At 39.0% G+C, this 26,569-nt stretch overlaps 1 protein-coding gene across 4 annotated transcripts in view; it reads left to right on the top strand.

The window, feature by feature from the left end:
* NRPC2 (nuclear RNA polymerase C2) overlaps positions 1-26,569 on the top strand; it is a 111,768-nt gene that overhangs the window by 10,925 nt on the left and 74,274 nt on the right. For all 4 annotated transcript variants that reach the window (XM_088897649.1, XM_088897650.1, XM_010244320.3 and 1 more), the window contains 8 exons: positions 2,293-2,398; positions 2,489-2,599; positions 5,454-5,513; positions 7,108-7,146; positions 7,247-7,297; positions 7,383-7,481; positions 21,222-21,281; positions 21,358-21,450. In XM_088897649.1, coding sequence (XP_088753775.1) covers positions 2,293-2,398; positions 2,489-2,599; positions 5,454-5,513; positions 7,108-7,146; positions 7,247-7,297; positions 7,383-7,481; positions 21,222-21,281; positions 21,358-21,450 — 619 coding nt within the window. The remainder of the gene's footprint in view (positions 1-2,292; positions 2,399-2,488; positions 2,600-5,453; positions 5,514-7,107; positions 7,147-7,246; positions 7,298-7,382; positions 7,482-21,221; positions 21,282-21,357; positions 21,451-26,569) is intronic.

The following is a 26,569-nucleotide window of genomic DNA, read 5'->3' as shown; positions in this document are numbered from 1 at the left end:
CACCATCATCAGAATTGGATAGTTGATGGTGCTGCAAGAATATAATGATTTTGGTTCATATAATTTTGTCATAATCATTAGGTTAGCTCGTCATAATGTTATATTTTTTGCATTTGGCAGTGGAAACTATATTAATTTTATGTTGTGCTAAATGTGTTATAAGAAATTGTTAATTCTGGTAGTTATTTTTCATGATGTGAGAATTTTTATGATTAGCAACAACCAAAGCATTTTTTTAATATACAGAGGGGAAACACCTTCTATGGGGCCCTCGTGTACTGGGTTGCCCTTTTATATCAGCAATGCAATGCCATACATTCCCTATAGTAAAACAGCAAAATGTTAACTAGCACCTAAAGTTATAAATGGCGCTTCAGCCTTGAGGCTGTACACATAGGCATGGAACCCTCTCTAACAGATTCTATCTCCCTACCACATCCTTGGTAAAAAAATCAGCCAAGGCATTAGTTGATTGTGGAACCCAGATGAACAGCTATTTTGAGCAATGCCTTAACTTCTCTATATAGAAAACTGAGAGCCCGTTGCCCTTCTTGTTCTTTTTTTGTTTTTGATCAATAACCACATTTCATTAATTAATCACAAAAATATTGCAAGGATGAAGATAAACTTTCTTATATTCCAGCTGGAGCTTGAGCTCCCAAGACAGAAAAAGGAAAAAATTACACTTGAGCCATTCTTGTTATTCTTTCTGAAAAAGATAAAGTAAATTGTGTTAACTGAAAAAAATACAATGTGGACCCCTGTACAAAGAGTTTCTGTACATTAACCTAACCTTTAAGGACCCCCCAAGAAATCTATATTCAAAAAAGGGTGTAATAGATCAGTTCCACTAGAACAAGTACGAGTAGATAACAAAAATTTTATCATGCCCACAGCACAGGTAATAAACCTCCTCCTCTGGGCTGCACTTCTGTTCAAAAACTCTACTATTCCTTTCATTCTAGATTGCCCATAAAACTCCAGGGGCACCACTGCCCAGCATGCATTGCATTTCTTTTGATCAGTAAGAATAGATTTTATTAAAATCAACTTGAAGATTACTACAAGGTGGGATTATTATCCACCCCAGCAACACCACAGCAATACAAAAGTTTGCATTTTGTTACTGGCCAGTGCAAAAGCTCTGGAAACAGAGACCTGAAACCACTTTTCTTTTCTTTTCCTTTTTTTTTTTGCATTGCAAATTCAGTACAGCAATGTCAAATCATTTCTTGAAGGCTGTTACTCTAATTTGATGCTTCCCCGGTTCTGTGAAGGGACTCCTGAATGAGTGGCAAGTACCCAAACTGACTAAAAAAAGGGAATTTGTGCTAATCACCTATTCCATTGGCAATCATTCAGGCTTTATGGTTTGAAAGGAATAACAGAATTTTTAATCAGAAGTCCTCATCTGAAGCAGAGGTGATAAATTTGGTGGTTGTCACAGTCAGGGACTGGTTGGCTGTTCATAATGTTTTTAAAGATGACACCTTTTCTACTTCCTTTTTGAATGTGGATTCTTTTGAGGTCCTTTATGGCTACACATGTACAGAGGATTATATACTTTGATTAATACAATACATTATACTTCACCCTTTCTCAAAAGAAAAAAAAAGATTCTAAAATTTCTTTCATTCTATATGGCCGACAAGAATTGACACAGAGTATACAATGCTTCAGTCCCCCAATGTTATTTTTTATTCTCTTAATTGTAATATGAGCACAATAACACATGTATCCTTAGTAGGGCAGCCGGCACTAAAGACAATAATAAAAAAAGAAAAAATAGGCCCACAACTAAGGCCCACTACTTATAAACATAAAACATATACATAACTAAAGAAAGGAAAGAAACTAAGGCCCATTCGGCCCATCTTCTCTACAGAAACTGAACAGCTTTATGGACTTGGATGAGATGTTGGTGTCCTTTGACTTCCTCTGAACCAATAGAATAAAGTTTAACAAATCTCAAGGGTTCAAGATATTTCTTCAGTCTTTAGAGTTTTATTGATCAACTGCATATTATTAAATGGAATATTTGTTCATTTTTTTATATGGAATTCATAGAATTGTGAACAACTTGATTTGTTGTTATGGCTTATGACTTGACCTAAAAGCTGGGTAATTTTCTTTTGTCAACTTTATTCTTTTCAAAATTAGAGTGTTGTTGCCATTATTATTATTATTTTTTTTTGTATTTGAGAAAAAGGTAAGCAGCCTTATTTGTCACGTTGTCATATGAATATGCATATATTCTATGTTAACCTTTTTGTGGTTTTTTATTTTCATCAGTTTAAATGCATCCGTTACTAGCAGCACAGAAGCAACCAAGAGTAAAACAATTATTCTCATGGACAAGGGGAAGATATATCTACGCCTTAATGCATTTGTTAAAGATGTGCTCATTCATGCACTATCCCATTGGTTTTCATTTCTTTGGAGTTTTTTATAATAAAGTTTGCATTTAATATTTATTGGTGTTGTGTAGATTCCTATCATGGTGGTCATGAAGGCTATGGGAATGGAAAGCGATCAAGAGGTGGTGCAGATGGTTGGAAGAGATCCAAAATATGGTGCCCTCCTTCTGCCTTCCATTCAGGTATCCATGATCTACAGGAAATATATTCTAGTTTGCTAATCTGTCCTGGTATTAATCAATTTCTCTTTTGAAGTTAATAAAGATGCAATGTTCAATGAAAATTTGCAATTTCTTTTTCAGTCTAATTCCATGGCAATAGAAATCTGTATCTTTTTAATTTTCCGTGTTTGTCTTGGTTTTGCAGCTATGCAACTTTTATTTTGCATGGTTTTAAATCTTTTAAAACTATTCTAAAGTCTCTACTTCATTGTTTTAGAACTGGGGATATACTAAAGTTTGTCATAAGAAGCTTTCTGTGTGGTCAATGGTCATAGGAAACTTAAGATCCTGTCAATATAATAAAGTCCTTATCAGTCTGTCTAGTGACCTACTTGTGTATCAATAATGAGTATCAGAGACTCTGGATTGGATTGTATTTCGCAGTTTACCTTAGAAGTATGGGCAACAGGTCACTCGTACATGCTTACAACTCACAGCGGTTCTTGAATAGATGTTCTTAGTCTGTCTAGTGAACTACTTGTGTATCAATAATGAGTATCAGAGACTCTGGATTGGATTGCATTATGCAGTTTAACTTAAAAGAATGGACAACGGGTAACTTGTACATGCTTACAACTCACTCACAGCGGTTCTTGAATAGATGTTCTCGTCATGTGCTTTTGCTTTGTTCCTTGGGGAAATTCCCTGCGGGTCTAGAATTTGTCTGGTTCATTCTAGATGAAAACCAAGTGAAACATGACTCTAGGGGGAGAGTTTCTTGTTCCTATCAATCAAGACAATATTTGTTGCATCTTTTTTGATAGTAAATAAAAATTCATAAAAAAAGAAAAGGATAACAGTAGCTTGGTTATAAGATATCATCCAAGAATATGAAAGATAATTCAGTTCTTCCACAGCCCAAAACAGAACATAAAAACTGCTCATTTATCCCCAACAATCCCATTAGACAAACCATTAGAAGAATGCTATAACCATGACTGGACAGTACAAACCAAAAAGCCAGATCATCCCAATTCATCTGCTAGTACATCATTCACCTATTCACCGCAAGAATTTACTTCAGCACCTTAAACATCGCTCTTCTATTTTAGCCATTGTTGATCACCTGTGTCTTCATTGCACAGTCTCTTTCAAAATCTGGGAGCATTTCCTCAAACCGGCTGGCATTTGCTGGGTTATGCCTCACTCAGTCAAAGATCTATTGTGGTGTTGGATGCTGCTAGGTCTGAACAAGAAAGGGAAAGATGTTTAGAAGACCATTCCTGCTGCTGTCCTTGAAACTATTTGGGTGGAAAGAAATAACTGAGTCTTCTGTAACAAAGAAAAAAGTGTAGACGAGTTAATTTGTTGTACTGTGAGCGGATTGGTCTCTTGGGTCTTTGTAGTCAAAGAGTTTAAGCTGCAAATCTTTCTCAGTTGCTTAGTCCTCAGTCTTCCTGGGTAGATTGTTTCTTTTACCAGGAGCATGTGGTACTATGTTTCTCCTTCTTTCAATAAAAATTTTACTTTACCTTTCAGAAAAAAATGTCACATATGGCATCTGCTTACTCTCGTTTATCCTTCCCTTTTTTCTTATTCTTGTAGAAATTGGGAAGATAAAGATTAACATTGAATATGTAGGGACATCTATGTCACGTTTATTACCTTTCTCTCAACAGATGTATGAACCCCTTACACTAGATCCATGTAACCTACCCTAATTAATGTTTCCTATATTATTGTCCTTTTTTTATATTTACTTCTCCTTCTTACCATAATTACTCTCCGACTTCTTGACATACATATTACCCTCCCTTCCCACTTCTCCCACTCTCTTTCGTTCTAACTTGAACTCTCCGATCACCAGAAGTTCCTTTTCTCACACTATCTGATGACTGTAACCTTTTCTCATTTAACCATGTCCTCCCCCCTTCCATTTCACTGTGTTCATCCTCATTAAACACCTCACCTCTTACCAATATCTCGTTATTAATTTCTTTAAGTTCATTTAATTTAACCCCTTGACCCATTGAGACTCACCTGCCTGCCATGTCATAGAAAGAGTTAAGTTTAATATCTGTTTCTATCCAGAACCCATCAGTTTCAACCTCCGGCACCAACCCTTGTGTTTCCATCTGCAGAAAACCAGAAGCCGCTCTATCTCCATTACCCGTAGTTGTAATATCTTTACCCTCCTGATACACTTTTTGTTTCCAATAGTTCCCCTTCTATCACCAATTCAATGTTAAAAGTTCTCTAAAAGATCTTGATAGACAATGGAACAGACAAAGAATCAGCCTCTATTAAAATTCAAGGTGTTTGCCAGTGATTCCACTGCCCACACAACGTTTTGCAATCAATGACCATTTATTTGTTATATGCTATCCTATTCTTCAAGGACCTGAGAACACATTGCTTATAAAGGATTCTCTGCCACCAGTATGTATAAGAATCCCTGCAGATGGGTTCCAGCTATCAATCCTAACTCAGGTTAATGCCACTGTTTTGGCTCCTATCTAACGCCTTTTCAGCTTCTTATTAGAAAAAAAAATGTAAAGAGACTAGGCACTTTCTTTTGTCACTGGTTGGGTCTTTTTTGTAGTTATTTTCTCTTTTGTTTATTGTACTGTTGAGTGTTGATATTGTTTTTCCTCTTTAAGATGGAACCTAGCTACATATTTAGAGTGTGAATAGAAAAATCTATAATCTAGTGAACTTCTTGGTAAAAGGCGATCAGTATTCTCTCTCTCTCTCTCTCAATTTGGATTAACACTATTTCCTTTTGCTTTTTGTTTTATTGCAAATAGGCAAAACGTTTGATGTGTTTTAGGCCATTTTTTCTCCATTAACGAATTGAACCCTTGCCTACTTGCAGGAGTGTGCGGGTCATGGCATATACACACAACAACAGGCTCTTGAGTTCCTTGAAAAGAAGGTCAAAATTTTCTATTCATATATTGAATTTAACTTTTTTTTTCCTATTTGTTCATCATAGACTGGCCATTACTCAGAAAGATTTCATGGAGATGTGTATATATGATTTTAACTAAATATGGGATGAGGATCATGAGATAATGAGAAACTAAGTGGCCATTTTGTGTGGGAACTTTACTTTTTCTTTTTCTTTTATTCATTCATCATGGATTGGCCAGGGCTCACAAGGATTTCAAGGAGATGTTCGGATCTGATTTAAATTAAAAGTGGGACTAGGATCATGAGATAATGAGACACTAAGTGGTAGTGGCCGTTGTGTATAAGGCCAGAAATGTTGTATGGAATTTTTATTTATTAAATGGATCTGTGCGGAGTAAAGTATTGAGATTGTCAAGAAGCAACATGTCCAAAATGAGTGTAGTAGAAATGCAAATGTCAAGACAGATTACTGTGAAGATTATAATGGATAGGATCAGAAATGTACATATCAGTAGGAACTAGGAGTAGCCCCAATAGGTTTTAAAATGAGGGTAAATAATTGTGTGGAACACCTATCTTAACAGAATCCTAACCAGGGATAACTTGACCAGGAGGGGTGTGCCGTTAGAGTCCAATAATTGTGTGCTTTGCGATGGGCATGTTTGGAGAGTTGTTGGTCTAACCAAGAGGGGGAAGGCAGCATTTGAATATTACTCCTGCAGCAGCCTTATGGTGCATATGGCAGGAGAGAAATGCAAGGATGTTTAAAAACAAAAGCAGCTCGGTAGATTCAGTATTTCAGAAAATCTTGGTGAAATTGTTTTCCTGGCTGGCCATGAACAAGCTTTGTAGGGAAAGAAATTTCAATTCCTTTTTGTATATGACAATCTTTTTGCAAAGAAGAGGGCGGGGATTTAGGAATGTAAGGATGTTGGTCGTGTATCCCCCATTTTTGTATAGAAGCTTGTTATACTTGTTTTGGTTTTTCAATGAAATTGCGCAAAGGCAAGGTGCATTCTAGGGAAGGTGCCTTGCCCAGGTCCTAGGTGCAGCCCTTTCAAAAGATGCACACCTGGTGCGCCTCAGCCCAGGCGTGCGTCTTTTGATATCATTAAATATCTTCTTAAAAAGCAATTAAATCTATGAAATCATTATTTCTTGTGTGAAACTAAGAATTTAAGACCCTAACATGGACGTGTTTGGGCTTGCCTTGAGGGACGTGGCACCAAGGCAGCTCGTAGAATTAGGAATGTAATATGTCACATTAGCTACTTGAAGTAATGTAATTGAGAAAAAAAGAGATTGTGGGTTTTATATGCTTGAAAATGTTTTATATGTTTGATTTCATTTTTAAATTCTCATTTTTAAATTCACATTGCAAAGAGGTCTTTGGGCTGTTTAGTTGCACTTTTGTCAAAGGAAGATACTGGTTCCTGGACAAGGTTCATGTTGATTGTTGCATGTGAATATGGTTTGTGGTCTGAGCTAGTGCTTAGAGAGTTGTATTTGATTAAGATCAGTTTAGATTCCTTTTTCCCCATATCTGGTGCACTGCACGTTTATTAAATTTACTTGTTCTACGCTAAATTTGATAATACTGTAATTTGTATTTGCAGGTGAAGAAGTTCTCATTTTCAAATCCTGCACTAGAAAAGGTATTCTAGTGGCTTCCTTTTTATGCCTTTCTTTTGCAAAGCATTTTGCATTTTGTGTGCATCTTTTTCTAATTGCTTTTTCTTATTTTTCGTTCCACAGGAAGGCAGAGCAATGGATACACTTCGTAATGTATTTATTGCAAATGTTCCAGTAAGTCTTGTTGTAGAGTATACCTGTTCTGATTTTAGCCATATTTTCCAATTTTCACTCTGAACTTTTGTTTCCTTCCAAAAAGGTTCGTCAGAATAATTTTCGTCCAAAATGTATATATGTTGCGGTAATGATGCGGCGTATGATGGAAGCCTTTTTGAATAAGGATGCAATGGATGATAAGGTAACGTGCAAGATGCCATTACAAATGCATTTTCTTTCCCTAGATATTTGTTTTTATACTTTCATTATATCTGGATATTTTAGTTGTACATTCTGTTCAATATTATTTGCATTTGTAGAATGTTTTGTTTTCATTTGTTTTGAAATTACCATATCAGCAAAAAAAAGTTCTTGAACTGTTTTTTTTTTTTTTTATTTTAAGAAGCAAAAACAAGTTGGTTTGTTTTCAAAAAACAATTCATGCCTTTGAAATCATAAAAAATTATGATTTTTAATACAAGAACACACGTTACGAGTACAGATATTATATTATTAATGAAAAATGACAAGATATATTGTATGGTTTAAATCAAAAACATGTTTTTCAAAGTATAAACTCAAGATTTTTTTTTTTGGGTTTCAATTTTAGAAAATCAAACACTTTTAGAACCAAGAACATGTTTTCCTCGTTTTTTTTTTCTTTTAAGAAAAACTTGTCTTCGAACTGGATGGTTTTAATTTGTTTTTTGAACTCGCAACAGGAAAAACAATTCACATTGAAGAGCACACCTTAAGTTTACCATAAACAACATTTAGATAATGCAAAATATTTGACATTGATAGTAGAAAAGTTTATTTGGGGGGAAAGGAAAATACAAAGCTTTAAATAGAGTGAAATAGTCTCTCATGGCAAATTTGATGTTTGGAAAATATTTCGGTTCTCCCAAATGTCTTTCTTTATTTGTTTTAGCCATTGAGGCGATGGCTTTGGAATTAAGTTTTCCATACGGATAGGGGTCTGCAAATGGAAATATGTGTGGCTTCTTTCAGACCCCAACCATGTAGACATGTGGGGCCACATTTGGAAAGCTTGTTTCAAGCTGGGTCTCGATTCTACCAGAGTTTGAGCAATTTAATAGTGCAGATTTAGAAGAAAATTTCTGGGATGTTCTTGAGATCTCAGCTTGTAATGTAAACATGTTTTCATAGCTTCAGTTGTTCAGATGTTACCTTGACACCTACTAATGTTGTATCTTTCTTTTTATTTAATAAAATTTTCTTCTTTACTCTTCAAAATAGTAGACATGTGGGGCTACATAATACAGAATCACAACTACAGGTGAGATGCTAAGACTAAGAAACATTTGCAGATATGGGGGTTCCATGACATTAAATAGTTGGGACTAAGCATTTTAGAGCCCAAAAATTTACAGGTGAATGAGCGTTATATTCTGAGTGAGAGCAGTGCATGTGAGGCCAACCCTGTGGTATTCATCATACTGTTGCATCTTCAGAACAAAATTACTTGTGTACCTTAAATATGAAAGTTAGGAAATAGGGGGTGGCAGACTGGCAATTAATAACACGAAATTCTATGAACAATGCCGAACATCTTTATCTCTTGATTTGCAGTAGTTGTATTCACATATGAAAAGAACTAAAAGATTATTGACAGATTTGAGTTCTTTATTTCCTATAAAAAATGATGAGTTCTATTAGCATCCACCCTATTGGTTTTTTTTTTCTTTTTTGTCTTTGTTCCCAAATTTATAGTTAAGTATAAATATTAATGGGATGGGACTGACAGAACATCTTCTTTTTTTTTTTTTGTGGCCAGAACATCTTTGATACCATTTCCTCTTCTGTTATATTGTTCTTTCTTCTCCTTCAAGAACCTTCTTGTACTTCTGTTTCATGTTTCTTATCAATTTTCTTTATTTTTTCTTTCTACTTGGCATTATAGCCTTTTTTTAAAGCCTTCTTAAGGACGATTCTGTGTAGTTTTGAGATCAGCTAACTGCTTGGAAGCTTAAATGAGCTGTTTGATCTGCTCTTGAAGGCCCAATTCTTGGATTTTTGGTGGACTGTTGCTCTTCAGTGCTGGATCTAGGATAACAACCCAAAATCAGGAAGAGTTGGAGAGAAAAGTAATCCTACTAGCATCAAGACTAGGATTGTCAGTCTGTAAGTGAGGCAATTGAGTTTTTCCCAGTTTCTGAAGGATTTTACAGAGGGTGATTCAATTGGAAGCAGTTTCTAGTGCATCTAGTGAGATTGGCACCCTGCTTTACAGTTCCCATCTAACCCGGAAGAACCGGAAGTTGTCAACAGGTTTTTTCTTTTGTTTTCAAAAGGTTCTCTATAATTGTAGAAGAGGCTGATTTGACATTGTAGGGTTTTTGGGGAGTTCGATTGGCTAATCTCACTTTCATAGGATTCCTGGGTCGCTGGATCTTTGCTTTGGACCAAATTGATTTGGTCCAGGGTCTTTTCTATTATTTTTCTTGGTGTTTTATGCTGTTTGAAGTGCTATGGATGCTATTGATTCTTATCAGAAGTCACCTTGTGATCTTGGGATGAGTCTAGGGGGTTCTGGTGACCTCTAGAGTGCAGGATTGATTACTACTGTGAGATTGGATGGTGCGATTTATCTAGAGTGGTCCCAATCTGCACGTATGGCTATTGGTGCACATGGGAAACTGGGACTGGGATACATCACTGGTGATGCAAAGAAGCCTGAGGTGACTGATGCTTCTTATGCTAAACGAACTTAGAGAACTACATGGTGATGAGCTGGCTGCGCAAGTCTATGTTGCCCTATATTAGCAGATTTTTTTGGTGGGCAAATACTGATAAGAAATATAAGGAGATTTGGCTTTTAGAAAAACAAGATATTTGTGGCCTCTCCTGACATATTTCATGTCCAGATTGGAGGAGATATGATGACGATGGAAAGGTTTCTGCTGGCGACAATGTGGAGGAAGATAATGGTCATGGAAAAGAAGAGATTTCTTCTGGAAGAATTCGGTGGAGGATCAGTGATTAAAATGAGATAAGATAAGAGAGCTTTAGTAGTTTTGGGGAGGGAGGCGGTTTGCTGGTTCAAAGGTTTTCTCGATGGTACAATCCTTGCAATCACAGAGCTTGGATGGAAAGGAGGGTTGGTTTGTGGCAAAAAAACTTCTTGGTGGAGAAGAAGAGTTATAACAGGGGTACCTTTATTCAGCTAACTGAGGCTTTTGGAAATGGAAAGAAACAAGTGATTTGCATACCAGAAGCCAAAAGGAAGCAAGGTTGGATTCTGTTTGCAGGAGCTCTAGTTTAATTCGATAAGTGGTTGGGATTGTTAAGAAAAATGAACATTCCTATCCAAGTATAGGAAATGTCAGCATAGGTAGTGATTTAAAAGGTGCGCCTCAGCACGCCTGAGGCGCACAGGCGAGGAACATTTTAGGGTATGTGCCTCGCCCAGGTCCTAGGCACAACCCTTTCAAAAGGCGCACACCTGATGTGCCTAGGTGTGTGCCTGGTGCACTCAGCCTAGGCATGCGCCTTTTGAAAATTTGACACTTTTTTCCTTTTCTTGAGAACCCCCTATTTGGTAATTGTTGTTGCCATGCCTAGGTGTGTGCCTGGTGCACTCAGCCTAGGCATGTGCCTTTTGAAAATTTGACGCTTTTTTCCTTTTCTTTAGAACCCCCTATTTGGTAATGTTGTTGCCATTAAAAATGGGTTATTCAATTTTTTTTGATTATCATCGATTGGTTGACCCAAAGTGTAAACCATCCTACATGGAAGTATTAAAAAATGGGGTTAAAGGGGGTGGGTTATAGGTTGAACCTTGGTCGAACCAGCGAGTTGAACCAGAAACCAATTTCCACCAACATGATGACTTAAGTGGCACGTGCATTGGTTTTAGTAAGGTGATGGTGGACGATAATCATGCTCTGTCATTGTCCCCATCAACCCATGACAGTCAAACAAGCACAAACTCTTCACAGTTGCATGGGGGAATCAGAACATGCCTAATCCTCGCTATTATAGGACTAAGGTGGATTAGAAGGATGATGACGAAGACGATCAGTGGGTTGACTGTGGAAGGCCAAAAGTTCTTAAAGAAACTCCAATTATTGAAAAAGGGGTTACAAGAGTGGATTGGGAGAAATTTGGAAGATTGGAGGAGAAGAAAGCTGATTTGATTTCGCAGATTGAGGCAATTAATAGCAAAGAGGTAGAAGGATCCTTAGGTGAAGGTGAATGTGAGTTGAGATGGTCTTTGAAGAAAGAACTATGGTAGACTTTATTGAGGGAGGAAATATGTTGGAAATAAAAATAAAGAGAGAGATGGATCAAAGAAGGTGATGGAAATACAAGGTTTTTCCATGCCATTGCAAATGGAAGGAGAATGAGGAGCATGATTACTTCTGTATTGGTGCGGGAAAATGAGATTATAGGCCCAAGTGAGATTGCAAAAGCATTCTTAGAGCATTTCAGGCCTATTTATAGAAGACCCCAAGTCGAGAGGTAGAGGGCTGAAGGCATTGATTGGGAGACTTTAGGGGATTCTCAAGTCCATGTTTTGGAAAAAAAGGTTTGAAGAGAATGAGACTAAGGAAGCGGTCTTTTCCATTAATAGATCAATAGCACTAGGACCCGATGGTTTCACAATGGCTTTCTATCATGACTGTTGGAACATAATCAAAGGAGATTTGCTCAGAGTGTTCAATGAAGTCTATAGAAGAGGAGTGATAAGTCCGGGTATGGACTCTAATTTTTTAGCACTAATCCCAAAGAAGAACAATGCCAACCAGCCAGGGAATTTCAGACCAATAAGATTAGTCACCAATATTTACAAGGTGATAGCAAAGGTTTTGTCTTTGAGTATTAAGAAGGTGATCCCCCTACTTGTTTCTCAGTCGCAAGGGGCCTTTGTACATGATAGACAAAGCCCTAAGTAAATTGATTTCGAGAGCAAATTGTCTGCAACTATTCGTGGGTTGGTCAGTGGGGAGGGATAACGTTTGAGGCTGGTAGGGAAGGAGTAGAAAATTTGAGGCTGGTTGTGAAACTCTTTGAGAGGATATCTAACTTGAGGATTAGTTGGTCTAAGAGCTTATTGGTTGGTACCAACATTGAAGAGGATGAATTGAGGTTTTTGGAAAATTCCCTTGGCTGTGAGAAAGGAGAGTGGCCATTGAAATACATGGGCTTACCCCTAGGAGACAATCCTAGATTTGTTTGTTTTTGGTCTCCGGTTATGGAAAGAATCGAGAATTGCTTGACAGGGTGGAAAAGGAACTATATCTCATTGGGGGGGGGGAGAATAACTCTAATCAAGTTTACCCTAGCAAATATTCTAGTGTATTACATGTTAGTGTTCAGGATGCCATAAGGGATAGTGAGGAAAATAAAAAAATCATGGGGGATTTTCTTTGGGAGCTAGGGGAAAAAAAGTTAGATCGTTTGGTTAGATGGGAAAGGGTAGTGAAATTGAAGGTAGAAGGGGGTTTGGGAATTGGTAATGTTTGGTTAAAGAATCAGGCCTTGCTTAGCAAATAGCTTTGGAGGTTTCCAAACGAAAATGAGAAATTATGGCACAAAGTTGTTGCAAGCATTCATGGCATGTCGAGCAATGGATGGAATTCTGGATGTCTCTGTAGGGCTACTTTGGCTTCTCCCTGGAAGGTTATCCATGATTTTCTCCCTACTTTCCTAAATCATATCAGGTATGACTTGTCCTAATTTTGACGGGTTGTTTCTTGTAAATTCGTTCTGCACTCGTTGGTTGCCACCTCCTCTTCTCATCCTTTCCCAATCAAAGAAATTTGGTGCCCTCCCATTACCCCTAAAATCAATGCTTTTTGTTGGGAAGTATTTCATGGTTGTATTAATACCTTTGATGTACTTCAACAAAAAGGACCAAGTTGGTGCTTGGCCCTCAACTGGTGTGTCCTGTTTTAGTTGATTGGTGAAACTGCTTTCCACCTTCTAATATCTTGTCCTTTTGTCTGTTTCATCTGGAATCAGTTTACTTCCTTTTTTTGGTGCAGGTGGGCTTCTCCTACTGGTATAATGGTATTAGTGGCACGAAAAGGAGGGTTAGGATCCTATGGAGGTGTAGTAGAGCTGCACTACTTTGGACTATTTGGGAGGAAAGAAATGCAAGCCTTTAGGACTGTCTAAAGGTTTCGACAGACAAGAAGGTCAAAATGGCAAAGGTCAAGGAATAGGGCTGAGCGGTCAACTACGAGAGAAAGTTTTCAATAAGGAGGGTAGTAAATCTTATGCTCAGGTGGTAAAAGAAGGTGAAATCTCGAATTCAAATTCAAATCATAGAAGGAAGGTAAAGGAGTCAGACCGGGTTGAACCGGAATTTGGGGTAGGGGGCACTGAGCGTGACTTTGTAAAGTCTCATGTGCCAGAGATTATTAACTCGACTAGGCCTCAAAATTTTGTTGGGCCTGCTAAAAAAATAAAAGGTGGGCCGCAGATCAAGTTGGTCCATGCCAAGGCTCAAGTAAGTGGGTCACGTGACTCACTTAAGTCACACGCTCTTGGGAAAGGAAAAGCTCCAATAGACGGTAAGAACTGTCTATGTCCCTCTTCCTCGAGTTCGTTCTATCAGGGTTGCGCGTGAGTAGCAATATCAGCCCCAACCTACCTACAATGGGTTCTGACCAAGAGGCCCAATATCCTTTCTCTGGACCGGCAAAACCCTAGAAGCTTGAAATGACGCGACTTAGAACTTTTTGAAGATAGTGAAGACACAGATGAAGAAGGTGGCGATGATGAAGTCTCGACTGATACAAGAAGTTTGGGAAATATTGGTTTGCAAGAAAACGTGGATATGTTACAGGAAGGAAGCTTCAGTACAAAGGTTCTTTTCTTAGAAGAAATCTCTCAAGAGGAAGAAGGGGAGATGAGAAGGATAGAAAGCACGACTTCAGATGTTGAGCTTATCACACCCCCCTTCCATGAGGGAGCAACTACAACCTCTCAGAAAACAAACAGAGTTAGTATAAAGGCGCAAGAATTTTCGGTGGACTGTGAAGATAGGCCAGAAAGGAACAAGCACAGGCTTCTCTGGTGGTACGACTTGACAAAGGTGAAAATTTAACTTTAACCACCTCATTGCAAACACCAACGAAGGGGACAGACTTGGCACTACCTGTAATTTCTCAGATACAAGCCTTGTTTCTTCTTCATTCTCCTATTCTGCGATCAGGTATGGGTGTCCATTCGGTTTCTGTTACTGATGTGTGTGTTCAGCCTGTTGTAGATACTCTAATATCCCATCTTGAAGGAGCAGATGTGGTGGCTAAAAGAAATTCCATTGCTGCAAGCTAGATTCACCTGGTCTAACTTTCAAGATAATCCGTTGTGTTCAAAGCTGGATAGGTTTCTATTCAACTTAGAATGGGAAAACTACTGGGGGAACTTGGTCTCTAGAGCTTTGCCTAGGGTTACATCAGACCATTGTCCCATCAAGATTGGGGTGGGATCCCTAGTTAGTGGACCTAAACCATTTAGGTTTGAGAATATGTGGTTAACTCATCCTGGGTTTGAAAGCATAGTGAAGGATTGCTGGAACGAGGAGTTAAGGGGAATAAAGTGGAAAGGAATTAAATTTCATCAGAAGTTGAAGAGATTGAGAATCAAATTGAAGGAGTGGAATAAAGATCACTTTGGTAGGGTGGAGGAACAAAAGTTGAGCTTGGTCACACAAATTGGAAAATTGGATGAATAGGAAGCCCAAGGGTTGTTGAGTGAACAGGATAGAGAATCAAGAAGGCAATTGAAGAAGGACTTAGAAGAGGTTTTACTGAGAGAAGAGATTTGCTGAGAAGTGAAGGCACAAGTGGATTAATGAGGGGGATGGGAATACTAGGTTCTTTCATGAGCTGGCAAATGGTAGAAGGAGGAAGAACTTAGTAGCTAGACTTGAAATAGAAGGGCAAGTAGTTACCAACCAAGAGGATATAGCGAGGACCTTTGTAGATCATTTTAAATCCATCTATAGTAGGTCTTTGAATGAGAGGATGCCTTTGGAAGGTTTGGAATGGCCGAGATTAGAGGAAGAAAAAGCAAGGTGGTTAGAAAGGAATATTGAAGAAGAGGAGATCAAGAGGGCAGTGTTTATGATGGATAGATCTAAGGCGCCAGGTCCCGACGGATTTACTATGGCTTTCTACTAAGATTGCTGGGACATCTTGAAAGAAGATTTTTGTGCTGTTGTTGAGGAATTTCTAGAGAATCATATAGTAAGTCCGGGAGTCAATGCCACTTTCTTGGCCTTATTCCCTAAGAACTCAGATGCTATCCGACCTAAGGACTTTAGGCCAATTAGTTTGGTAACTAGCATTTACAAAATCTTGGCTAAGGTGTTGACTTTGAGGCTTAAAGCAATTCTCCCATCCTTAATAAGCCAAGCACTAGGAGCCTTTGTACAAGGGAGACAGATAGCAGATCAGATCCTAATTGCTAATGAGTGCATGGAGGATATGCGAAGATCTAAAAGAAAAGGCTGTCTGTAAGTTGGATTTAGAAAAAGGCCTACGATTTGGTGAACTGGCACTTTTTGGTAGAAGTATTGAGAAATTGTGGATTCGGGAATAAGTGGTGTAGTTGGATTTATGGATGTCTAAGTTCCTGCCCTTACTCTGTAATTAAAGGGTGGAGAAGATGTGATTAAAGGGTGGAGAATAGGGAGGGATGGTATTCCGGTCACCCATCTCCAATTTGCAGATGATATTCTGATTTTCTGTGACGGGGATGATATTGAGAGAGTGAGGAATCTCAAGGAATTGGTTAGAAGCTTTGAGAGGTTGTAAAATTTGAGTGTCAACTTCAAAAAGAGTTGTGTAGCTGGTGTTAACTTGGAGGATAGGGAGGTGGAGTTCATAGCAAGAAGTTTAGGTTGTTTTATCTCGTCTTGGCCTATGACTTACTTGGGGCTTCCGTTAGGGAGAGTAGCTTTTGGTGTCCAGTTGTAGAGAGGTTCCAAAAGAAGTTAACTTCGTGGAGGAAAAACTACTTATCCTTGGGGGGTAGAATCACGTTGATAAGAGCCACACTTGCTAACTTACCAACCTATTTCTTGTCTGTGTTTAGGATACCACCTAGGGAAGCTAAGAAGCTAGAGAAGCTGATGAGAGACTTTCTTTGGGAGCAGGGGGAGAGTAAAAAGAGTCACTTGATAAAATGGGTGGTGGTTTGCTGGAATAAAGAGGAAGGGGGTTTGGGTTTAGGGAATTTGATTAAAAAAAATAAAGCATTGCTGGGGAAGTGGCTATGGAGGTGGCCAATGGAGAGAGAGAGAGAGACTTTGGCCTGAGGTGGTGGGTAGTATTGATGGTCGCTCAGAAAACGGATGGGATGCTAGAGTATCATGGTGGGCAACCTTGGCAAACACCTTGGAAAGCTATTCATGGCATTCTTCCTCAATTCCTTAGGTTTGTCAGGTATGATGTTTGCAATGGTAACTCAGTCCTATTTTGGGAGGATACTTGTGTGGGAGAGGTTCCATTGAAGGACCTTTTCCCTTCTTTGTTCTCCATTTCAAGGTACAAAAAGCATGTTATGTCAAAGTTTTTTTCCATTATGAATAACCCATTAACACCAAACTGGGACTTTGGGTTTCGTAGAGGTTTAAGGGAAGAGGAAATCGTGTCTCTCACAAATCTGCCAAGTCTACTTGATACAGTATGTTTGAACCCTTCTGAACATGATACTCTGATTTGGACACCCCAGCAGAGTGGATCCTTTTCATGTGCTTCTTTTTTTAAATCCATTACTCAGTTTACCCCCAACCAGTCTTTCCCTTTTAAGGAAATTTGGTGCAGGCCTGTTCCCCCTAAGGTTATGGCTTTTGTGCTGGGAAGTGCATTATAGGAAAATAAACACCTTTGACACTCTGCAAAAGAGAAGACCTTTTCTCTGCCTCTCACCTTCTTGGTGTATTCTTTGCAGGTCACATGTTGAGGACTGTAACCATATACTAATATCTTGTTCATTTACTGCATAGTTATGGGAGTGGCTCTTCTCATTGTTCGGGTGCTGGTTGGTTAGGCCAGCAGATGCAAGTTTGTTCTTTCATCCTTCTTTCTTCCCTTGGCGGCACAGAAGAGGAAGAATTATGTGGAGGTGTGTAAGAGCAGCGCTGATTTGGTGTATGTGGGAAGAAAGGAATGTCAGAATTTTCCAAGAGAAGGAGAGAAGCCTAGAAGAGATGAAGGACTGCATTCTAAATAGGGCGATTTTATGTCTAAAATCACTGGATTTATTCCATCAATTCTCATTCATTGATGTGTGGAGGAATTGGTTAGTAGTGGCTAATTGCTCATCCAAAAAAACTAAAGTGAGCATGGCTTGGGAACTCCCTCGTGAAAGATTCTTGAAGCTGAATTTCGATGGGAGCAGTCTTGGTAATCCTGGTCCGTCAGGGGTGGGAGGGGTACTGAGGAATGAGAGTGGGAATGTGGTCCTTATTTTCTCAGGACCCATAGGAGTTGGAAACTCTACTAGAGTGGAACTTGCTGCCGCTATCCAGGGAGTACAATTAGCAGTGCAGATAGGTGTGGAACAGATGATAATAGAAGGGGACTAGGTAGTAGTGGGGTGGCTACAAAATCCAGAATCTGTAGTGTAGTGTTTTAAGAATGAAATTAAAAAGTTCAACTGTCTAACAAGAAGCTTGACTGTAAGAATACAATGGGTGGGGAGGCCAGCAAACTCTATGGCTGATGGTCTTGCAAAGCAAGGGGTAAATAGGGAAAGTTTGTATTGGGCTCAATTGTAGACTGAATCTGTCTTCTATCTTTTGTCTTTATTCCTACTGGTAGGAGAGGACGCAGCTCGTGCCTCTCCAAAGGAAACTTGTTGCTTTAATGAAATTGTTCCTTTTTAATTATAAAAAAATAGCTATAAAAAAGTAAAAGAAAAATGTAAGTAGGCATTAGTTGAAACAATAATATTGAGGGTGGCACATTGGGCAAAAAGCTTGAAGTTGTTTTCAGTTTTTAAGGTTAAAGATTTCTTTAGGGTTTGGGGACTTGTTGCTGCCTCTTCATCTACAAGACAGCAGCTTTTTTAGGTATGGTCTCCTCCAATAGATGGCTGGAAGAAGCTGAACTTTGATGGGAGTTGTGTGGGTAATCCAGGCCCCTCAGGCATTTGGGGGGGGCATTAGAGATGAAGATGGAAACATTATTGCATTGTACTCCGGTCCTGTGGAGTAGGGCGATGTGGAAAGGCAGAGTTTTTAGCTGCAGCATATGGGGTTGAGAAGGATAAAGAGTTGGGTATTAATAAACTGATCATTGAGGAGACTCGAAAACTGTGATAAAATGGTTGCAGAAAGGGGAAGGGGTGACATAACAGCTGAAGAATGAACTCCATGATTTAAATGGATGTCAAGGAGCATGTCAGTCCAGGTGGGGTGGGTGAAGAGATTGGCAGATAGCTTAGCAAAACAAGGGGTTCAAAGAACACATATGTTTTGGACACATCTGTAATTCTGTTTTGTGTCAGCTTACTAAAGCTGATTTCTTTCACAACTTGTTGTATCCTAAGTTTTTCTAATTAATGAAACTATTTCAGCGTTATGAGTGTTTGAATATCTATAAAAAAAACTGAGTGTTTGTATTTTTGACTGGACTCAACAAAGATGAATGATAGCTAGCTGAGAACAAAAATAAATTGTTATCATCAGTCAAGCCTCAGAGCTCCAACACTAATTGGTGTTGCATTTCTTCACATATTTAATCCAAGTTTGCTGTGTAGTCTTTCAGAAATCTTCAACCTCATTCCAAACCACCTTGGAACTTTTTAATGTCTTTTTCCCTTCACACATACCTCACCTCATGTGCTTTTCTTGTTCATGTCTATCATATGGTTCTCTCCTATTGCAAAAGGGTAGATAGTAATAAATAGAATTACTGGAGGAGGATCCTATGCTGTTTTTATTTGTGAAAGGGATATTTGGAGCCTCGAGTAGTTCCAAAAAAAAAAAAGAATTTTGATCTGATTGAAACATCTAAATGAATTGAGTTGAATCATTTCTTGTGCTTATGAGGTAATGGATATGAAAATCTCTCTCTAAGCACATCTATGCTTTTTAATTTTTGCAAATATTGGATTCCCCCTCAATGGTCTACTGGAATCAGACCTATAGTAGGCTAAGTATCAGAGATTAAGGCGATGGTTTGTTGACGATGGAAGAAAATAAATGAATCTATAATAGTTTGTTAAAAGGGTTTTGGATAAAAAACAATTAGAAATCAGCTGTTGTAGATTAGTATTCATACAATGGAAAATCTCAACAGCAACTGAATATATGATAAGAAAGAATATTTGGGATGGCTTGAGGCCTTTGCTTGGCTCCTTCCCTTGGACAGCATCTTGACAGTGAAGCACTTGAAGGAGATAGTAGTCTTCAAAGGCTTCTTTTGATCCCCATCACCGCTTTGGTGTTTTTATCATAGATTTTGAAGGAGAGGTATAAGAACTTCTGAAAACCGCTTGGGAAATTGCGAAAAATGTGTTGAGATCCCATGCTTTCAGGAATGTAAACAACAGTGTTTGTTGCTACTAATGGTCAATTGATGTGATGGCAAATATGGTGCTATGGGATACTGAGGGGCAAGGGAGAGCATTGGTGCAGGTGGTAGGGTTTCATAATAGAGTTCACATTAATGATGAAGGAGTTGCAGCAGGAGAGCCATTCTTTTGTAGCTGCTTGGTTGGAAGTTTTGAAGATTTTGCCTCGAGCATAGGGAGGTTGAAGATTGAGTGTCAGTTTACTAGTGTTATAGCTATAAACCAGGATTAGGTGGCTAGGTGGCGGCATCTTGTTGTTTGTTCTTTTGTTGGAAATGGAAGTGTTAGATGCTCTTGACCATAGAAGATCTCTGTAGAGTAAAAAATTACATATTGAGAGATGTTTTTCCTCTTATAGTAGCTGATGATTTTGAGGGGTTATGCCTGGTGGTGGGTCAACATTTTCTTTGTATTCTTGAACATTTAATGCATCCTGACATTTACTAGGATGGGGAATGTTTTTGGGGGTTTCAGTATGGTAGATACTAACACTCTCTGCTAGAAAGTATTTGATACTTTGTCTCCTTTTGCGTGTAGAAACCTTGTGTGGAATTTCCAAAACCTTGGATTTGGTAGGTACTAAAGAGGTGTATGTTGCTTGGGTGGTGGTGGAAGGGGAAGCTCTGGAGGTATTTGGAACTACATTCTTTCTTGGTTATCTGAGTGGGATTTTTAATTGGAGTCGTGGGTCATTTGGTTTTGGAGGCATTGAATCGTTATCCTCTCCATTGTCCATTGAATTCCCACTAAAGCTTTTAGATGGGCTGCAATTCCTTAGTTATTGGAGGAGTAGACCTCATATCAAGATGAATAACTTTGGAAGACCTAGCTAGAGTGGCAATGACATGATGCTCATCTAGATCTAGGCTATCTTGTATGTATTGAGCATTGGCCTTGTGGAGAGGACAGGCGTGTGAGGCTTGTAATGGACAAATCATGTGTGAATGCTTTTTCAAATTGTACTCTATGATGCCCACATACACAGAATTGAGCATAAATATGGGAAAGGAAGATATGACTCTTCATTTCCTAAAATCCTGGACATGGATACAGGTATTGGTACTGGTATCCAATGTATCGTATATCATGAGTTTATATCTAGTTTTTGAAGCAAAATGTCATTTCTCAAGATTTATCTTGCCAAATTTAATTAAAATTTCTATCCTGTGTGGATATTTTTATAGTATAATTGTTAAAACATAGCACTTTATATATTTTAAATGTGTTAATGTCTTTATGCTATAGATTACATCTAGAAGCATCTTTGCATTATCCAGTATCGGGTCTGATAGATATTGGATACAATACCAAGTATGCTAGGGATGTACAGGGATCCGAGAATCACAGATTGTGCTCATGATAAATATTTTTCCTTGTATTGCAGGACTATGTAGGGAATAAACGGTTGGAGCTATCTGGACAGTTGATATCTCTTCTCTTTGAGGTAATTTAATTCATTTTATATTTGTTCCAACCAAGTTTGTAATATCACATATTTCTTACGAGATGTTATTTTGTAGGACTTGTTCAAGACAATGAACAGTGAGGCCAGGAAGAGCGTTGATTTGCAATTGGCAAAGGTTAATCGGTCTGTTCCAGTTGATATTGCTAGAGTAAGTGGGTGAAGCTTGTTTATCTTAACTTTTCTGATCAGACAGCTCAGTTCTTAGGCTGCTTTTGGTTGCAGTGCAATTTTATTTGCACTTAGTACAAATGCATGGGAGTGCAAATGGAAAATGGAAAATTTTGTTTAATTTTGTTTTGGGCTTTTACTATATTCTGCTTCATGTCTTAATTTACTTCGTTTGTACCGCAATTAAACAAAATAAGTTAAAATTTGAAACAAAAATAAGTCAGAATTTACACTCAAATCATTTTTACTTCCACACTTTTGCATCAGTGCAAATTTATTTGCATTGCAACCAATCACAGCCTTAATTATATTTTTGGGGTGGCATTAAGCAGATCAGCTATCCATTGATCAAGTCATTGTCATATAACTTAATTTTAGCATTTGGAAGGGGCCGAGTAGCTTGGCCTTGAAAAAAACATATGGTGTTACTTTTATGATAACAGACACAAGTTTCACATATGATGTTACTTTTGGTATTTGCTTTTCTTGATACACTATGGAGACACTCTTGTACAATATTCCTATATTTTATGTTTTTTTTTTTATAATTTTCACTCGTGAAAGAACAGATATGGGGGGGGGGGCATTTTATGCTTTGTTTACATGTGGAGATATTTTTCTTTTTAAATGGCAATCATCTGCTCTCCACATATTCCATCTAAGATATGCTTCTGTTTTGACAGCATACCATAACAAAATCCTCATGGCTGACCATCTTATATTACAAGGCAGAGACCTAATCTGTGCATTATGTGTGAACAGCTTCCTAAATTTGTTTCTGATTGAATATGTAGGTCAATCAACCAGAGGTAGTTTGGTCCTTTTTGTAATTTGCATACAATCTGTACTGATAAAAAACAAAAAAGAACTATACACAATCTGTAGTATATAAATAGTGTGGGCTGGATGAACATCTTCCATGTGCATATCTGGGAGAAAGCATGAGATGGTTTGGAGCAATTGGTTCAAAATCTTTCGAGCTAGACATTTGGAGAGGATGTTACAATAACAGAGAGGAAGAGGAGCCTGGTCAAAGGTGTTACACAAAGGGGGTTGGGTGAAATAGTTGAAGAATTTCTTCCAAGTGGCTTTAAACGAGAGTGTAAAAGAGGGAAGGTTCTCATTAGTTTAATCTGCTGGTTTCAGTTGGAAAAGCTGAGATGCATCTGCATCCTGGAAGAAACCAATAAATCTGGTTGGAGAACTTTTGATCACCTGTTGAATTTACTATTAATGCGCTCAGTTTTTCATCCTTTTGGGTTTCTGTCTCAGGAGGATTTCCTAAAGCTTGAGGCTGGTCGTAGCAAAGTGGTCTCAATAAGTGGTTTCGCTCATATTTTGATTGTCAGTCGAGAAGGGCCTTTCAGGAGAAGAGAGATAAATCGCCTGCCAACCACCCAGTTTGTGAGCATAGACTCTGTGCTAGGAAATGGTGAGATCGACTTTGATTCAGAGGGAAGCATATATGCAACTGAAGCAGAAGTTGATCTCTAGGAGGTGGCTTTGGTTGGAACAAAAATTCCAAGGTCAAGAGTCATCGGGGAGTGTTGATATGCTTCAACCTGTGCAACTGGTGAATCTCGAGTACGAGACAAGCTCTGATCCTGAAAGTCTTGGAAAAGGACAAAGGAAGGAATTATTGGCTTACGTTAATTGTTTTGTGCCAGACCACCCCTTGAAACGAATTCTTAAGCCATCTTGCTTTTCTGTTGGTTTTTCTTCCTTTTTTGGTCACCCTAGTCCACTCTCTTCTTGTGTTCTAGGTTCAGGAGGAGTTCTATCCCAACACCAGCTTTGCCTAACTTGTAGAAAAAAAGCAAAGTCTCAATTGAGGCCAGTGTGTGTTGTTAAAGACACAGAGCAAAGTTTTTTGTGAAACAAAATGGATAACTTGGACAGGAAAGGAGTTACAGATGTGGCAAAGAAATTAGGGATGAAAAGTTCTGAGATAGAAGGGGAGCTGGGAAGAAATTCTCACTATAACTCAAAGCAAGAGTAGGATGGTCTTGGAAAGACGAAGGGATATGGCTTGAAGAAAGGCCCAAATAGCGAATTGAAGAGGTTACAATTGGGGATCACCTACCAGGCAGCACAATCTCTAACTAGTGCTAATAGAACGTTTGGTAAGGGAATGACGACTGGAGTTGAACAATGAAAATCTTAAGATGGAATGTTAGAGGGTGGGCGGAGAATTGTATAGGGCTCTTGTTAAAGAAACAATAAAAAGAGGAAATCCAGGAAGCTCGTATGTGGAAGGAAGCGGAGTTAGGGATTGCAGTGGATGGTTTAGAGTTGGGCATCCCTTCCTTCATTGGCTTTGTCTGGGGCTATTATTGTAATGTGGAAGGAAGAGGAGGTTTCAGGGGTTGAAGTAGATAGGGGAGAGTTCTCTCTATCTGTGCCCTTTACTAATAAAACAGATGGTTTCTATTGGAATTTGACAGGGGTCTATGGTCTTCCAAATACCTCTGATAGAGGTAGACTGTGGGCGGAGTTAGATTCTTTACATGAGCATGAGGATATTCCCTAGTGCCTTGGGTGAACTTAAATGTTACTAGATTGCAAGGTGCCAACCAGCTGGTTGGTAAGGTCTCCTGCTGGTCGTATCTGAGACTTGGGATCTGTTAGCGTAGGGGTATTTCTGTCTTTATACCTTGATTGATGTTGCTGATCTGTAATGTTGTGTTGAAACATGTGCTCTTAACTTAAGTAAGGGCACATAGGTCTTTTTAGTCATGTTTTAATAATAATATAAATACTTACTGGCCGACTGGGAGAAGTCAAGTTGACTCTTTCAGTTCGAACCAGAATTCTCTCTTCTCTCTTTCTCTCTTTCTCTCTTTCTCTCTTTCGGCCAGTAAGTGCTAGGGTTTATGCTGGTTTCTTTGTGCATTTTGAAGGAAGAGATCTGATCATATAGTGATGAGATTTCAGGTAGTTGTAGGAGTAGGGTTTGTGGTGTGAGCACACTTTTCAGCAACAACAAGTGCTGAAATCAGTGTGACAGGTGTGATCTAGGGTTTGTGGTGTAAAGAGCACACATTCCAGCAACAATTAGTGTTGCAATCAGTGTGACAGGTGTGACCTAGTGGTGTGTAGTGTGCAGATCTCAATGATAATAGAATTCAGCAAGTGTGTAGAATTGGTGATAACATAATGGGAGACAATAATGATTATAAACCTAGTGTGATGGTGCCTACAGACTACCTGAATGTTCAGATGACCTCCATTAAGTTAAATGGAGAGAATTATGTGCCTTGGGCTAAATCCGTTGAAGTCTTTTTGAAGGCAAAGAAGAAGGTAAAACACATCAAAGAGGAGAAACCCTCCTCTGACTCTCACGAGTATGAAGACTGGGAGCAAGAGGACACTCAGATCATCACATGGTTGTGGAACAGTATGGAACCCAGGATTAGTGTGAACTTCATGTTCCTTGATACTGCCAAAGATGTGTGGGACCATGCGAAGAAATTGTATTTGGGGCAGGACAATACAACCAGAGTTTATCATCTTTATCAAGAGTACTTTAATCTGCAACAGGGCAATCAGAGTCTTGAGGAGTACTTTGCCAACATGAGGAACATACGTAATGAGTTGAATGTCTATCATCCACTCACTTCTGATGTCAAGATTCAGCAACAACAGAGAGAGCAGCTTGATGCGACTAGATTTTTGGTGGGACTAAAGTCTGAATATGAACCATTACGGACTCAAATATTAGGGGGATCAGCTCTTCCGTCCCTAGAAGAGGTATTTGCTCGACTTTGGAGGATTTCTATCGGATCTACTGAGAGGCCGTGGTGGTAGAGGTGGAGATCGGGGAGCTCAGTCTGGCCGTGGTGGTGGTAGTGGTTCTGCATATGGCCAAAGTGGCAATGGTGGGTCTACTCATAATCGTGGTGGTGGTCGTACTGGGAGCAGAGATTCAGGGGGAGCCCGTGGTAGAGGACGTAGCTTAGGCCCGAGGAAGTGCACTCATTGTGGTATGGATGGACATGCCATCAACTATTGTTATGATCTACATGGTCCTCCCTCAACCTGGGCCAATCATGCCGTGACCGGTGACTCAAGTTCCAGCTTTAGACAGGAGAATCATTCATCTGACCAGTTGCCTCCTACATCCACAGATGGTCCCATGAAGGAGATGGTGAGTGTTCCCCGTGATGAATATGAGAGGTTTATCCAATCACAGCAGAACACGACTTTTGCTCACTCAGGTATGGCTTGTCTGGCATCTACATCCAATCCCTGGATCATTGACTCTGGAGCCTCCGATCACATGACTGGAACTCCAGGTGTGTTTTCCTCCTTATCTCATTGCTCAACATCACAATCCGTCACCCTTGCTAATGGTTCCACATCCTCAATTTGTGGTGTTGATAATGTTGACCTAGATCCTGTATCCCTCTCATCAGTTCTGTATGTTCCTAAATTGCCTTTTAACCTTATGTCTGTTAGTAAGCTGACCAAATCATTTAACTGCTCCATTACCTTTTATCCTACTATGTGTCTTTCAGGATCTCAAGACGGGGATGAAGATTGGTGGAGGGCATGAAGCAGGTGGACTGTATTATCTTGACGGTGGTGGTGGTAGAACTTCAACAGCTCTCCAGTCATCTCTTTCTCCTCTGCAGTGGCACTGCCGGTATGGTCATCCGTCGCTCAAAGTCTTGAAGTCCTTGGTTCCGTCCTTGAGTCAGCTTTCTGTTTTGGATTGTGAGTCGTGTCAGTTTGGGAAACACCATCGTGTTCCCTTTAGTTCTAGGGTTGATAACCGTGTGTCAAGTCCTTTTTCTTTAGTTCATTCAGATGTTTGGGGTCCTTATAAAGTAATGTCATATAATGGATACAAATATTTTGTCATTTTTGTGGATGATTTTTCAAGGATGACGTGGCTCTATTTAATGAAAGAAAGAAGTGAATTGTTTACCATTTTTCAAAAAAATTATGCTGAAATTCGTAACTAATTTGGTACCCACATCAAAGTTTTTCGTTTTGATAATGGCCGCTAATATTTATCCTCATCATTTCAGGAATACCTGGACCAACATGGCATTATACATCAGACCTTGTGTACCTACACCCCACAACAAAACGAG

This window comes from Nelumbo nucifera, chromosome 2 (genome assembly GCF_055504915.1).
Source record: "Nelumbo nucifera cultivar China Antique chromosome 2, China Antique-T2T, whole genome shotgun sequence".
In the NCBI taxonomy this organism is placed as follows: domain Eukaryota; kingdom Viridiplantae; phylum Streptophyta; class Magnoliopsida; order Proteales; family Nelumbonaceae; genus Nelumbo; species Nelumbo nucifera.
This window is presented reverse-complemented; position numbering and strand designations above follow the sequence as displayed.